We start from the raw sequence: 16,107 nt of genomic DNA, 5'->3' as shown, positions 1-16,107 counted from the left end.
CACCAACACAGGTAAAATTTCATCCTTAAAGAATAAAAGACCACTTCTGTGTCTTAATGCAAAACATTCGTGACAATTTATCTGAAAACAAAGATGACACGTGGACATCCTCATTCCAGAAAAGGATTAGTGTGTAGGTGACTCCGCAGCATATGGAATTGGGTTTAATTTATCATCAGTTACCAAGTCTGGGGTATCAAGCTCAAGTGTTTATTACCTCTCCTAAGACCTCCAGCTCTTCTTCCAGCTGCTGAGTTTCTTCCTTCACTGCCATCAGATAATCAGTAACTGACTGTCGAGGATGCAGCCCCTTTTCAAAGCGGTTGTACATACCACTCCAGAACCTGGAATTAATGGGAATGTCAGGAATTTTCTTTTAGTGAGGTAGCATCATGAGACATAAATGCACACTCTTTTTTTCTTTTTTTTTTTTTCCCTCAGACATTGTTCTAAATGATCCATCCATGGCTTATGAGTGCATACACATAAATTCATAGAGTATTTGGCAAGGTTCATTGTCCATTTGCATTTGCTCTGTCCTGAAGGTGCAACTCTGTGGACATAAGCACCTTGAACCAATTTTGATATGTAATAAAAAGAAAGATGAATGTAGCTTTGACTTAGATCACATAGCTGAATGCAAAATTTTGTGGGTTTTTTTTGTATTATTTTGTTGTTCTACACTATGGGCTCCAGCAAAATGGTACTTATAAAACAGCCAAGGGTAAAGACGAGTTTTTCATATTCCTAGTTCTCAATTGTTTAACTTCTCATGAAGTCGACTTTGAGATTCTGTATGCTTGTTTTTGTCTGGGGCTGGGGGAGCGGAGAGGTTGTAGTCTGAAGCCATGACAGAGGTGTAGATAGTTAATGGGAGGGGGGTCCACTGTAAAAAAGGGTTAAAAATCATGAGTAAAAACCAGTATGGTGTTCTGTTCTCTTACAATTTAAACTGACATTTTAAACTGCCTATGGACGAAGCAATTATATACATTGGCAATTTCTCTTCCTGTTCTGTGAAATTACTTGACAAACCTTTAGTTAAACAGTTAAGTTGATTTTTCATTTTCAGGAGGAAAGGACTCTAGCTTACTCTAGGGCTCTTCTGTCTTCTGCCTTCCTGACACTATGGCCACAGCCAGACTCTGAGTGTAACCAGTTCAGCAGACAGGTTAAGTAGCTGAGCCCTGCCATCAGCTGCAGCTGTCTAGCCAAGTAGCTGACAGATATTTTTGGAGCACGTGCGTGCTCATTGGTGGCTTATTATTCCTATCCCAATAGTATACTATTTAATCACATTCCCCCTTAAGTTTATCATCTGATAGCTCCTGCTTGGAAATCTTTACGCAGCCAAATAATTCCATTAAAATCAACAGGATTACTCATCCATTGGAGGATCTGTTGTATCAGTACTTCTTTTATAAATCCCACTCTCCCAAAGAATACGATTAATGACTATTTTTAAATTCTTTTTAAGTCTGGTATAGTAGACATGAAAGAATTAAATTTCTGTAATTTAGGATTTTTATTGAGTTTTTAACAGGTGCTATTACTTGCAACTGGAAAACAAACTGATCAGTTTTACTTAAATCACAATTTTCATGAATTTTTATTAAAGTTCTCCTTAAATGTGTTAAGATTAATGGCACAACTAAGTCAGAATGTCAATAGTAATGTTTCAAAAAGGATGATATTTTGTTACATTTTTTAAAAAATATCAAGTAAAACTTACTTTGAGGTATAACAACAACATGGGGAAAGTCTCCTTTTTGTTTTACTAAACACTCATTTTAGCAATCTATTAGCAATCTTTTCTTGAAAAGATCCTTTTTATTTTTGACACCAATTGATCCAAATAAACATCAAAAAATCTTGGGATGGAAGAAGTTAAAGCAACTATAAATTTAGAAATCACAGACAAGAACAGAATTGAAAGAGGCATATCTCGGTGGAAGAAGTGAGTAACCATGAAATTAGGACACACAACTATCAATATAGCTTTAATCTTAAGCTTCTTTTCAGACTAATACTCTGTTGTGGAATCGTGCAGAGGTGTTTGCTGACTATGAGCACACAAGGAGCAAACACATTGTATCTGAGATTGAATTTACTCTCTATAAACTGCCTTACAGAATGAGAAATACTTGTATATGAAGTCACTGTTCTGTACTAACGCATCCTACGATTTTCTGTAGCAAGTGATAGTACCTACTTGTACAAGAAGTTGCATGGAGCTATCTGTGGGTGCAGGGTCCCTTGGTTTTGACTGTGGTCTGACCTGTATAAAGGATTCAGGTAATCAGCACGATTTTTCCACAAGTGAGCCCATAATGAATATGTTCGTTCTTGGATTCTGAAAAAAAAAAAAAAATATTAAAGTGTCTGCTACAGTTCAGGAATAGCTAAAGCTTAGATGGAGCATTCTAGTCCTCTGTACTCCCCATTTACAATCAGCTTCCTTACCAAAATCAGACTTAAGTAAGAAGTATAGAGAAACAGAGACCCATATTCCCTTGTTGATTACGAAAGGCAAAATCCAATCCATTTCCCATGAAGCGAGAGCAGCTGGAGAGAAAAGGTGGAGAGACTGGTTCCTTTGCTAGGTGAAGAGGATCACTTGCATAAAGTAAGCTTTCAGGCTGATCTCTGCACCAAAAGAATGCCCACATTTAAAAGCACTCCTACCCCACTGAACTGCAATTTCTTATGCAATTGGGTCTTGGGATATGATGATCTGTGAAGGTTTTGATTTTAAATGGACTGTGGCACTGTGGCTACTCTGCACATAAGCAGTGAAAGGGACCAAATGGCAGCAGCCAGCAGTAATTGCCACCTTCGTCTCATTGCTACTGCTGACATGATCAGGGTACACGAGAAAAGTGATGGATATCATCCTGTATTGAGGACCCAGGGCCCCAGGAAATGGATACAAACATCAGCATTGCCGGGAATGATGATGCTGTCTCTGTTTGGGCCTAAGGGCAGGAAGATTAATTCATAATTGCTTTGGGGCCGGGCAGCAGACGGATATTTTGCTGACTCAGTCCTAGGGAGGGCTATCAGACAAAAAGGCTGTTCATGAGGAAGTACCTGAGAGAACAAAACTAAATGGCCTGACTTGAGATCCAAAGACAGGTTAAAACACAGAAGAGCAGTAACTCTTGAACTGAGAACTTAACTAGAGTTAGTATCATCTTATATTAGAGCTACAGGGACAGCTTGCCTTGTATGTTGTTAGTGCTGCAGTAAAGGTAGGCCCACATGGCTGAAGGACTAATGCTCTTGTCTGTTTTCACTAATCCCTGTCACGCACACCATGGATTACACTCCCAGCAGAGCTACACTGCAGAGGATCAACTTTTTGTGGTATTAATCTGTGTTGCCAGAAGACAACAGGCACCCTACGCCTTATGAAAACACATACATGCTGACTGGATGTTAATATCAGACTGGAGTCAGACTGCAGGTTAATGTCTGACTCCTCAATACACCACCAGCCACAGACCCCATATGTAAATATGCTACTAAAGAAATCAAATGCATAATATGCTACTTTCATACTTCAGCTCTCGTCTCTCCTTCTGGCTGTTACACAGGAAATTCCCAAACTGGCAAGAATAGATATGATGCTGTATGTGGATGAGGAATCTCTCATTGAATTCAAAGGCACAGGGAAACTGTTCCATTAATTGCCAAACACATTCAATGAACTGGTCAATAACAGGTGATATCTCCTTTGGATCACCATCTAAATTGCCATACCTGAAACGAGACAAGATACATTTAATTAAAACCTGAATTCTTGTAGGAAAACTGAATTAACACTAATGAAAACAAACTCCTCACTTCTAGTGTGCAGCTTACATCATAGGCATTCATTTCTAAAATCTCAACTACCAGTATATTTTTTTACTTACAAAAGTGATGCAAGAATCATGGAGTAGAATGAAGGCAGAATTACTAACAAAAAAAGCCTTTTATGGGTGTCTTTTGTTACCTTCCCCCTACAAACAGCTGACTGCTGCATAGCCATGCTTTAATGCTATTAATATAAAGTTATACCACAGTAATATGTCATCATAAGAATGACTGCTATGACTTAATGACAAAAGTGTATCTTAAGACAGTCTCTTAATAGCAGACCATTCCCCAAACCAGAAAGCAGCAGGAGAGGTACAGAATAACCTCATCAGAAAACAGGTTAAAGCTGCCCTCTCTTGGTGAAATTTTTAGAAGGTGGGAAATGTTTACATGCTGTAACTGTCAAGTGAACATCAAATTTTCTATCCATAAAAATGCCTCTTGGAACCACTTGCAATGAAGAAAAGGAGCCTGAAAATATAAAACACATAGAGGTAAAAAATATAAGTCTACATAATAGGAAGAAGCATTTTCAATCAATTATTATTCTTGTCATGTGTGTGTATTTATGTATATATGTATATATATATACATGCCAACAGAGTGGAATTCCTTAAACATCTAAACTTGAAACTTCTGATATTATTATCCAAGAAAATATAGCAACACTGCACAGCAAACCAAAGCTACCAGTGGTTATTGCATTTCATAGTATCTTTTACCACTGATAATCATAGACAACTGACAGTATCATATTAAATGAAGTAATTCCTGCTGGAATTTCACAGGTGGTATGGAGCTGCACAGATTTCCTGAAAGCTTTATTGTGTTTTTTGAAACTATAACAAATTTATATTCAAATCAAGCTATATAATGTAATTAAACACCAATATAAAAATTGCACTTTTTATTTTTACAGAAACTAAAAGGAAATTCAAAAAAGAAAGAAAATGTGAATATTTTTCCATGTTTAAACATATAAAGTCTTCAAACATTACAGCACTTACATTGGATGGATGTTCAAAATAACTTGCCCAAATAAATTACTTTCCACTTCACTTTGCCTGATGTTTCTGAACAAATTCTGCTGGTTTTGTTAGAACAGAGTGTAATAGGAAGAGTATGTTTTATGTAAGAGATAACTCACAGGCATGCCTAAGATTAAGTACTGTCTTGGAAGATGTAGACTTTGCTGAACAGGGACTTATGTGAGGAGCCTTGGCACTACTGAAAGATCTGCTGGAGTCCAAAGGGATTTTGCAAGCCACTTACATACTACTTTTCACTGACATGGACCTCTCAGTGCTCACAGCAACTGCAAGACCAGCACTCGGGATTCCCAACAGTGGTTTTGGAGTGCAGATACAAGAAAAGATTGATACAAAAATATTTCCCTTTGACTTTTCTAGACAGATAAATTATATAGTAGGAGAAAAAGGTATGGCAGTTTCCTGAGGGCATTCTGTTGATATGCTTTGTAAGGCAGTGAAGAAGTAAAACTGGAGTGGCAGCAGATACTGACAACGTAAACACACACACACACACACACACATATATGAAAACCACACACACACACATATATATATGAAAACCACACACACACACACACACACATATATATATATGAAAACCTTACCACCACCTTACCTGTGATTAAATTTGTGACCAAAGGAAACCCAATCTTTTTCAATTAACACCTAAAATGAGAATATTGTGTTCAGTGTTGTGGAGTAGAGTCGACACATGTTGAAACAGGCAGAAGAGTGGTGTAAACAAGCAGCATTGGAATCCCAATTAATTCTTAGAATAAGCAGTGACAAGCAAGAATGATGTAAGCAAGCAGTATTAGAATCCTAAATAATTTTCAGAATTAGCAGAAAAACAATGAGTGATGAGCACTGCTGCAAGCTCAGGGAAAGCAGCACTCTTCATGGATGCAAATAGGATGCCAGTATTTCAGCACAACTTCAATTAGCTTGCTTCCTCACTTTCTAAAAAGAACTTATAAATGTCTCAAACATCTTTTTAACATGTGACCAGTAACTTGATAAGCATTCCTAGATGCTTTACCACTGCTGATATACATGGGAAAGGAACAGATTTTCCAACATAGCTGCTCATTGCAATCTAATGCCTAGAAAACACACTTCTGATACTCAAATTTATAATGTTTACTGCAAATGAATACAAATTCTTGCTTGCACAAAAGCTCCTTGGACTGCAAGAAAGTTTCTTGGTCTAAGTTAGGAAAAAAACAAAAAGGTGCCCAACTGATCCCCACCTTTGATAACACTTCATACAGAAATTGGAAGACTTTATTGTGGACGGATAGAAACCTGCCTTCCTACTTAAAAAAAAAAAAAAAGGTATATTTAAGGAAAGTTTATTTCCCATTTCCCATTAAAAGATATTAATCTTAAGTGATGCCATATTACTTTATTTACTCTGTAAAATAACCTGCTTACCATGAATCCCTTCATAGTTCTGTAATATGGATCCAATAGAAGGCTTGCTACAGAGCAAACCTGGGCTGTCCTATCCCAGCCATCAGAGCAGTGAACAAGCACACTCACACCTTCCTCAGCCACAGCCTAAGGACACAGAAAAAGTCAGAAATTTCACAAGCAGGGAGGAAGACAATGGTAAGAGGGGAACAGTGAGGTAGCGCCATAGAGTATTAATATGGGAACTGGGAAACTTGGTTAATTTTTTATTCTGCAATTATTCTTGAATAATGTTGCGTGTTATTCCTTTTATTTGAAAAGTCTTAATTCATTCCATCCTGTGCAATATGGTGGTGGAGCATCACCCGTTTAAGTCCCACTATAGGAGGATATGGGATTTGTTTCAATTGAATACATCAATCTGTCAGAGCGGACAAGTGCCTACAGCAGATTCAGATGGAGTTAATGCTCTAACTCACATACCAGTAACAGAATCACCACACTTAAAATATGGCTCTTAATTTCTCATCTTGATGGTAATGTCAATAAGGGCAATTTTTGCTTCCAATGCCAGCACTAGCCTGGATGTTATTACAGTACACTGCATTGCACATACTGCAAAGATCTGTGGGGAAACCTGTGGTAGTGGTAAACTTCCATATCTAATAAGCGAGATTTTATCAGTATCTTTAATGTAAAAACTGGTGAGAGAGGATCCCATTTTATGCATAAACACATAAAGAAGAGATGATACTAAGTTCTCTGGTCTGGTGTTGCATTATTTTTAGAACTTGAGGGTTGGTTGTTGGGGTTTTTTTTAGTTCTAAAGGTTTTGGCCTTTGTCATTTCTAAAGAGAACTAAATTTAGGAAGTAGAAAATAAAATAGGTTAGGAAAGACACTGCTTAGAAAAATAAACATTTAAGTTAGTTTGGGCTTAATAGGGAATGAGGAATAATAATAAATTTTCTATGTTTATCTCAAGAGACAAGTTAATTCTACTAAAATAGAAGCCCTGTGGGCAGAGGACCAAGAACTAAGAACTGGGAACTGTACAAATAAGAATGGTTCAAAATGCATGTCCGAGGAGGCACAAGGCTAACAAGCTTATCAATAAAGGATAACATTTTTTGACAGAATTTTAAGACTAGCCACTGGGGAAAAGTTGGCAAAGCTAAAGACCTGATTTCTATTAGCTAATGAAAGGTAGTAGAGCAAGAGAAACAAGCAGTTAGTGAGGAGGGAAATCCATGAAGTTTTATCTATATGGTTGTATGTAGCACATCACACAGTTGTATCATACAGTTGTATGTAGCACATCATTTGAATAAAATGCCCTATAAGAAATTGTAATAGTAATCTCAAAAATAGCAGTAAAAGACAGAGTACAAGGAAGGAAGTAATAAAATTAAAGCTACTGTTGGTAAATGACAAATATCTGCATTACTTTGGGTGGGATTAGGAGAAGTAATTTCTTATTAAAGCCAACAACTGTTTTCTGGAATATTTCTCAATTATATAAGAGTAGAAACTGCTAGAGAGTTTGGCCATGGCAATATACAGGAATTGGTCCAGGAGGTGAATTTAGTTGGTTGCCTGATAACTCAGAGGGGATAACACATTAGTTAATTTTATATAATACCAGAAACCTTCAACAAAGATAATGTCCAGAAACCAGTGGAGGAGGCAGGGGAAATAGGGAAAGGAACTGTAACAATCACTGCTGGGGAGTAAAGTAAGGACATTCAAATGCCTGGCATAACAAGTTAAGGGCTAGTAGAGGCTTTAGTACAAAAGGACACAAGCTTTTTTTATCATATTAGCAAAAGGTCCACACAACAGCATCTAAGAAACATCTCTCCTCATACATGATGCATTGCAAGATGGGCTATTTTCAGGTATAACATCACTGAAGAGATAAAAGAAGTTACCCACAAGCAGCGAATTTGGTCCTCACTTTCTGTGTCTGGTTACTGCAAGTTCTGATCTCATTTTACACACTTTACCTTTGCAATAAAAATGCCAGCATCCATAATGGCTTTGATATGCTTCAGCCAGCCAGAATTTTCTAGGCCCCATAGAAAGTCGCTCATTGAAGGTGATTTCAGCTCACAAACTGCAAAATAAGCTACATTTTAAACGTACAGTAATTAGAGTCCCTTAAGCTTCACTGACTGTTCAGCCTCAGAATTATCTCTTCTTCAGACATCTCCTGTGTAAAACATGCATCTTTTCAAAAGAATGACTAATTCACAGTCAAACCTCACCATTGAAAAAGCACATATATTTAAGAAACAGGGCTTGGTCAAATTTCACCCAGTATGTTGATTTAAGTTAAAAAGAGAAGCTGTCATAAAGTCTATTGCAAATAGTTTACCAAATGCATCCTTCTGTGAAGCACAGATTTTCCAAAATTGTGTCGGGAGTGAAGTTTTCGAACTCCTGGGAGGGGCTTGTGTATTTAATAATGAGGGCTTGGAAACAGAAAGCACATGATTTCTACTGGCAGACAGGCAGACAGCCACTGCCTTCTACTCCCAGCATCACCATAGATGATGGTGGTTGAATTAAAGCAATTCACTCTACACTTCTCCATCCCAGAATGAAAGCTTACTAAAGCCTCACTTAGAGTAAGTATTCCGATGGTGAGGACAAGCCATAATTCATCAAGGAAAATATTTTCCTGAAAACCTTCCAAATTCTATGCCATGTTTGAAGGAAAAAATTATAATCTCTCAGTTTTTACTTTAAGTTTAGGTTTGGCTGTATCCAAGTGTCTAACTTTTAATATTAGAAAGTTTGAGGCATTAGAAGAAAAAAAGAGGAATCGGAATCTAAATCAAATACCTCAGCCCAGCAGCAAACAAATACTCAATGAAATTTGGTGCAGTCTGTTTTCAACAGTGAGATACTAAATTCACCCCATAAATAGACTATACCTTTCTTTTGATCCATGTAGTGTCATACTGCTTTTAAGGAAAAAATATTAGCCGGTGAAATTCATTTTCAGAATACAGTGAAAAATGTCATGGGTTTTACCACGTTAATGTATGATCTGTCAATAACTAATGTCTTAGTAGGTCTCTTGTGGTTCAGAAATCTTAAAAGACTCAGTTATTTATGGCCACTGGGATAATTTTAGTTTCCTTCGTTGTAATTGAAATTTAATTTTATAAGCCAAAGTCAGATTTTATACCATATCTGGTCTATTGGACTGTCCTAACTCCATTTAATTAAAAAATAAAATGGCCTAATGTATCCATACAAAGTCTTACAATGTTTGTATGTAAGGCCTTTTCCAGATGGTTATTTTAAAAATAATTTTTGAAGGATATTTATAAAGATGCAGAGATAGCAGCACTGAAAGCAAACAGCTTTTCATATGATTAATGCTGCTGTGCAGATGGAAGCATGACCACTTAGTGGCTGAATTCTGGCTGAAGCTGCTGTCTCTGTTTACAAAAGCCCAAGGTAAGGCTGAAACAGTGCTTTGCTCCTTCCCGCTGCCCAATTAGAGTCAATATTTACTGACCACTTCACTGAGCAAAGTTCACACTGTCCTAAAGGCAGACACTGTATATTTCACATGATTTTGGCAACAGATCTGGACCTTCAATACTGAGTTTGATTATGAATTCAATTATGAGGCTTATCCCAAGGGGAAAAGGCATTTCCATCTCAGAAGAAAAGGTACCAAAATCTGAGAAATAAGGCCTGGTGCATCCATGGTGTAGGCACAGGAAAATCAAGAGCCCTTGGGGAGAGCTCTGAGAAATCCAGTGGTGTGCCCATTTCGCAGGAGGAGAGGAGGAAACAGGACACATGTTGGAAACTGCCTCTTCCACCAGCAAAAGTACCACAGGGGGATGCTGGACCAGTTCTCTCATTTCTGGCAGGAAGGCCATAAGCAGAGGAAGGAATAATTGCTGTGAGCCAAACTCTCAGGCATTCTTACTGGCTGATCTGTCACTGAAGTCCAAGGATCAGAGGGCTGCTCCTACATCAGCAACAACTGCTCCTGGTATGAGGGGAGGAGAAGCTCCCATTTACTCTTTACAGACAGGAAGCATGTGGGGTCAGCACCTCAATGCACAACAAATGGAGGTCAAGTCTTGGCTGGCCCCTGGATGTGCGGCACAGCCCATCCCATCACAAATGCCAAATAGCAGCCTCGCTCAGCCCTTGAATCTTTATGAGAAAACTCCTTCTGTAACATGTCCTTCTAATATTAAAAATGATTTCAAGGAGGTTGTGCATAGAATCAAAATTGTCCCAGGGATCTTCACATATACCTCTCTTTAAATGAAAAAAAAACAAACTATACTATATTAAGCAGTATGAGGCAGCAGAGAAAAAAGTAAAACCTTCTTTTTCCAAAAGGAATTGCGGTTTACTTCCAGAGTACAGTCTAATCTCAACATTTTTTGCATATTCTGAAAAAAATTTTATCCTATAAATCGAATCGTTTTATAACGCTGATATAATTTGCCAAAAATTAACATTATATGAGGACAAATACATGTTAAAGTTAAGATAAAATTGGTAGAATAGTCAGTAAAAACATAAACCTGAAAACAACATTTTTTTACCTACTGAAAGAAAACATTGACATTTTTATAAGTATAAATTAATTTCTTCAGCTTTTTCCTAAAGAAACATCATTGAAATGAACACAGTCCTAATATAAGTGCATTTTCCAATGGAAAACTGAATAATAAATTTTGTTCTAATGTTCTCAGCATTGAAGTTCTTTAAAATCATATATTGAATAAATCATATATATCTGCAGTCTGTCATGGGAAGATCCTCCACCCTTCACTCCTGTTTCTAATCTTATCAGTCAAGTTGCTAAATATGAGATTTCAACATAGCAAATATAAAACTTAGGAGAAAAGCAAATGTTTTGAGCATAAGCTCATTTGAAAATAGATGCTAAGAATTTATGCTCCCCAAGTAGCCTGAAGTGTTAAATGCATTAGAAATTATCTTGTTACATGTAAGTTTTGGCCATGGACCAGTCTCATGAACTTTTGGCTCAAAAAGTATACACAGTACTGCCCCATGCAGCCAGGCTGATTGTTTACTATTTTATCTTTGATGGTCTTCATGTGAACAAATAAAGGGACTTGTTCATTGGCCCAGCCTCTCTCCTAGCCAAACAAGACTTCCTAGTGAATTAAAAATCCTTCTGTTTTCCTACCTGAGACCCTTAGACCAAGGAATTAAGTAAAAATATGTCATGAAGAGACTGACCATTTTATCTGCATCACATTTTAATGCTGGTTTTCATAAAATGCTCTTATTTTAAACTAGAGCACAGCTTTTCTGTCATGAAAAATTTAAACCCTTCTTAGATCTCCAATTTACATTTGCATACAGTTGATGGGAGACAGATGAAGAATAAAAGAGCATGGACAGAGCATCAAGTCAAGAATAGCTAAATCAGGCTGATCTAGGAGGTGATAGTTGTTGATGATGTACATGAAGGAAATACTGAGACACTGGAGTGAGCACTATTTACAATTTGCTTGTTAAAAATCAACAAGCCATTGAGGGTCAAGGATGGCTTATTTATCCTTACTCTTTTCCCAGATGACCTCTAAACAGTCATGCACTCCAAATATGAAACAGAAGAACAGATGTGCTGGTTTACATACTGCTAAGCAATTATTATTAATTTGGATAGGATTATGAAGGTGCTGAATGGTTATGCCCATTGACTGTGAATTTCATGAATAGCCCTGATGTGTCATGTTCTATACAGAGCATGAATAAGCATCTATTAAAATTCACAGTCTAAAATGCATGACTGCCTTCTACACATGCAAAATCAAACCATAGTTTTTCTAAGCTTTAAAATAAAAATCCTGTATTTTCCACTAGCCTCAAAGTCAGCTGTGATTTTTCTCATTTTACCATTGAAGTGTAAATTTCAAAAAAAAGATATAGTAGCAGTAAGGTGCATTGAAGTCAAATGAATTTTGTCATTTAAGCAATTTGGATTTCAGCCATGAAACAAAATGTTTGTAAAATTAGGAAATCACCACTAGTTGCCATGATGCTCCATTGCCCAAGTCCCAGCAGCAGCTGCATGCAGCTGCAGCAGGCAAAGATTTCTTTTCATACCTGTTTTCACTGCTGCTGTTTTCAGAGCAGTTACCCTGATTTGTGTGACAGAAGGATCAATTCTTTCCTCTAGTTTCCAATGAAAAAGAGTATTACCTTCAAGCATTTTCTGCAAACTATTTCTCATGACATGGATGTTCTCAATGCCTATGAACTGAAACTTGATGTTGGAGTAGTTGTCTTCATTTTCATATCCCTTCCCTGCTGCTCTGTTTGCCATTGCATTGAGCTGAAAAACATATGGAAAACTGGATGAAAACCAGTAGCAATTTCTTTTCAAAACAAAGCTTGTGGTCTACAGCAATAAATCAGAGTGATTTAAGTCAGGCAAGCATTTATCACAATGTCAACGCAACGGGTTGTGAATCAGGAATCTGTTTCCAGGCTATTGCAGGGTGCTGGGTTGCTGAGTCTCTGATATCCCGATTTCACAGCTTTTGAGTGAACTTCTTTAGTGAGGTTAAACACAAAAAACATAGCTTAGGTAGGGTTCCTCTGCAAGAGCATGAAAGTTTTAAATTGGTTTTAAAAGCCTATTTTGATTTCATATTAGAGCAGCATCATGTTTACTAGCAGAATACACCCAGCAGGTGGCAGCGTCTCATCTGCCATGCCACTGTTTCATAGCATGTGCACACTAATGCTGCCGAATTACTGTGTTTTACTACTCAGATCATCCAAAAGTTGACAGATGCTTGGAATAATGAAGAGAGAGTTGGAGTAGTTTTTCCTCATTTTATAATATCTTGGCTCGACTTGTGCAAGATCACAAATTATTTGAATTGACAAAATTACCACAGATATGTTCATTGGTAATGTGGTGCTATCAAATAAGTTGCTGTGCTTCAGCAAAAAAAATACATTCAGCTGGAAGCTGAAGTTTTGTTTTTAAATCTGTTACTTGTTTCCTGACATGGAAAAGTCATAAAACACTTCTTTAATTCAGTTCTCCCCATCATAAAATTAAGGTTGTTTTAATGCTTATTCCCCCCTGCCTCACCCCCCTTTCGAGATCCTTGGGTGGAAAAGAAAAGCTCCTTATGCCAAATTTTGATCTTTGGGCTGACAACTCATGCTGATAGAAATGAAGTGAGTACTTTCACTTCATTACCCCATCTACTTTTTAAAATTTCCTATAGCAAAATGTCACTGTGCAATAGAAAGAAATTGTCTTTTTGCATAAAGTCCCTGCTCTTCTATGAAATCCATGCTGTAAGGCTGGGGAGCCTTTGAACTTCCCAAGAAATATGAAGGCTCCAGGAGCGACAAAGCAGTCCAAATGCAGGACCTCCATGCCTCCAAGCACAACTAACAGCTTCTGCCCAGGAAATATTTAAGAAATAAGTAACAAAGGATATGGCACATTGAAACTGGAGGGCACTAATAAAGCTTTTGGAAAGGCTTCATGAGGCATCAGTTCTACTCAGTGATTCATCTTCATTTCAGTGAGAGCCAATGCTCATGAAAAAATCAAAACAAAGTATCTTTTAGGCATTGCCTAAGGGACAGGAGGCTATGCCGATAACTCCATTTCCGGTTTATTTCCCAATATCTCAGGCAGTACTATTGATTTGCTGCTTCTGTGGTCACTTCTGAAACTCACAATAATATACTTCACTACTTGACTAATGGCATCATGGAATAAACAAGAATGTCTCTTTTTCTGACCTCTTCCACCCCAAACACACATATGCCTGATATTCTGTTTTAATTTGGAGCCACTGCATGCCAACTTTCCTCCAACCAAGATGAATAAGCCTAGCTTTTTTACATCATATGTCAAAATAGGTTTCCAAGGACCAAACTTGACATCTTAACATTCAGAGGAAACAGCTAAAAAGTTACATTTGTGGACCACCATTAGGAATTGAAACATTGCATGAATTTCATGATACAACAGAAGAAACCACACTCTAAGATAGGAACTTAACTTAGTGTTATGCTAGCATAACACTAGCATTTTTGATTTATTTAAATCTTGGGTAAAACTTCTTTTAACTTGTAGTATGCAGTTCAGGGAAAAAGTGCAGGCAAAAACACCCATGCTTGTCTATCAACCAGCAGTCTGCTGATGTTTTGACTATCAATGAATAATTAAAAAAAAAAAGATACAGCCTGTGAACAGCATGTCAGTTAAGGACAGAATCCTCAGTGTGACTTGATAGAAAGATATAAATTATCTGCTGAATCCTAATCTTTCTCTTTTGAAGTAGACATCAGTGTTCTTTAACAAACAAAATGAAGCAATCTCTCTCTGCAATAGCCTTACAGTTTCAGGAAGAAAGATCTGTACGCACGAGCCCAAGCCAGCACAAGCCCCTGAAATCCTAAAGAAAAAACAGCTATCCTCTAACTGACCTAATCCTCAGTACATAAATACTATTAACTGTTTCTGCAGCAGAGCAATTTTATCACAGAAATCCTTTCTTAAAAGAAAATCTGAAATAGCCGTCTTCAAAAGTAAATAAATATAAGGTTAAATTTGCAGGGCTTTCTGACACTCATTTATTTTAAATACTATCAGTTGCCAAACTTTGCAGCTGCCACAATATTTACTAACAAGTTTTCCACATCATCTACCAAAATCCCATCTGTTGCTCTTAAAGTAGTTGTTGTGAAGCTCTCTAAATGGTGCCTGTCCTCGATTAATCTCAGCGAATATGAGGATACAACCTCTAAAGGTAACAGACCCCACTTGCAAGATTTCCTGGCATTTTCTTTAATTTGGAGAATAACCAAATTGTGTCTTTTTATAAACAGTATAGAACTAATGTGGTTTAGCTATAAACAGTAAGTTTGTATGGGCTTCTTCTGGAATCACATAGAGGAAAGACAGTGGCCTACGTAAAGTTCTGCGTTTGGTCATCCTGGTATATTTAAATGAAGTGGAAACAAAACTTTCTTGTACAGCCAAATCTTTTGTTTTGAGGATTACCAAGTGCAATAAGGGACAGCATATGAAGAGCACTTGGGAATGTTCAGTTGAAGCACCCACCAATATTAACAATCTTTGCAAGGAGCTGGTTCTGATGAGAAAAGAAGAAAATAGTTTTTTGGCCTCCTACAGCAATGGGAAACCTTGCACCAGACTCCATATCTTCGCTTTACATTTGCTAAGGTTCCTCGAGGAATGCCAGGAACCTCTTCCACTGATACCTCTCCCTTCTATGCTCTAGATTTATAAATGCATCAGCAGGTGCAAAATTGAAACAAGGCTGTATTTGGCACCTGGGATCACAGCAGCTTCAGTAGATCAGTCCATTTTCGCAACACAGAGCGAAGTAGGAACCTGGTATACAAATTTCTTTACATCAAAACCTTTTTTTACAGAAAAGTTCAGTGAAAAGAAATAGTCTTCACCTCCTGACTGGCTCCTGAGGGAGCCAGCATTGCTGGAAATACGCTGGCATTCATAGCTAAGCAAGCCAATTCCACTCTCTCCACAGTCTCCAAAAAGTACAGGCTTTTTTCACTGCACACAGAAGGTGTCTCAAAGTAATTTATCAGAAACGTTTACAGGAAGGGACCTTTCTGTTAATATATTGTAAAACATTATTAATAGCCAAGTCAGTAAGTCGTTAGCAATAAATCCCATCAGTCAAAGAGCGCCTTAAATGGGGAAGAGTACCAATATCATCAGGCAGGAAACAAGCTGTAACTATTATTACATCTAGAAA

The 16,107-nt window shown here is 37.4% G+C and overlaps 1 protein-coding gene across 1 annotated transcript in view; it reads right to left on the bottom strand.

Annotated features, from left to right (window-relative positions):
• The window catches only part of MTMR7 (myotubularin related protein 7), a 46,493-nt gene that overhangs the window by 4,860 nt on the left and 25,526 nt on the right, over nucleotides 1-16,107 (bottom strand). The window contains exons 7-13 of the mRNA XM_027735460.2: nucleotides 12,527-12,659; nucleotides 8,311-8,420; nucleotides 6,327-6,452; nucleotides 5,509-5,558; nucleotides 3,562-3,762; nucleotides 2,213-2,353; nucleotides 218-344 (exon numbers count right to left, since the gene is read on the bottom strand). Of these exons, the coding sequence (XP_027591261.2) occupies nucleotides 218-344; nucleotides 2,213-2,353; nucleotides 3,562-3,762; nucleotides 5,509-5,558; nucleotides 6,327-6,452; nucleotides 8,311-8,420; nucleotides 12,527-12,659 (888 nt within the window). The remainder of the gene's footprint in view (nucleotides 1-217; nucleotides 345-2,212; nucleotides 2,354-3,561; nucleotides 3,763-5,508; nucleotides 5,559-6,326; nucleotides 6,453-8,310; nucleotides 8,421-12,526; nucleotides 12,660-16,107) is intronic.

The sequence above is a fragment of the Pipra filicauda genome, unplaced genomic scaffold, assembly GCF_003945595.2.
Source record: "Pipra filicauda isolate LSUMZ 115617 unplaced genomic scaffold, ASM394559v2 scaffold57_size4234018_pilon, whole genome shotgun sequence".
Lineage (NCBI taxonomy): Eukaryota > Metazoa > Chordata > Aves > Passeriformes > Pipridae > Pipra > Pipra filicauda.
Note: the sequence above shows the minus strand (reverse complement) of the source record. Positions and strands in the feature narration are given on the sequence as shown.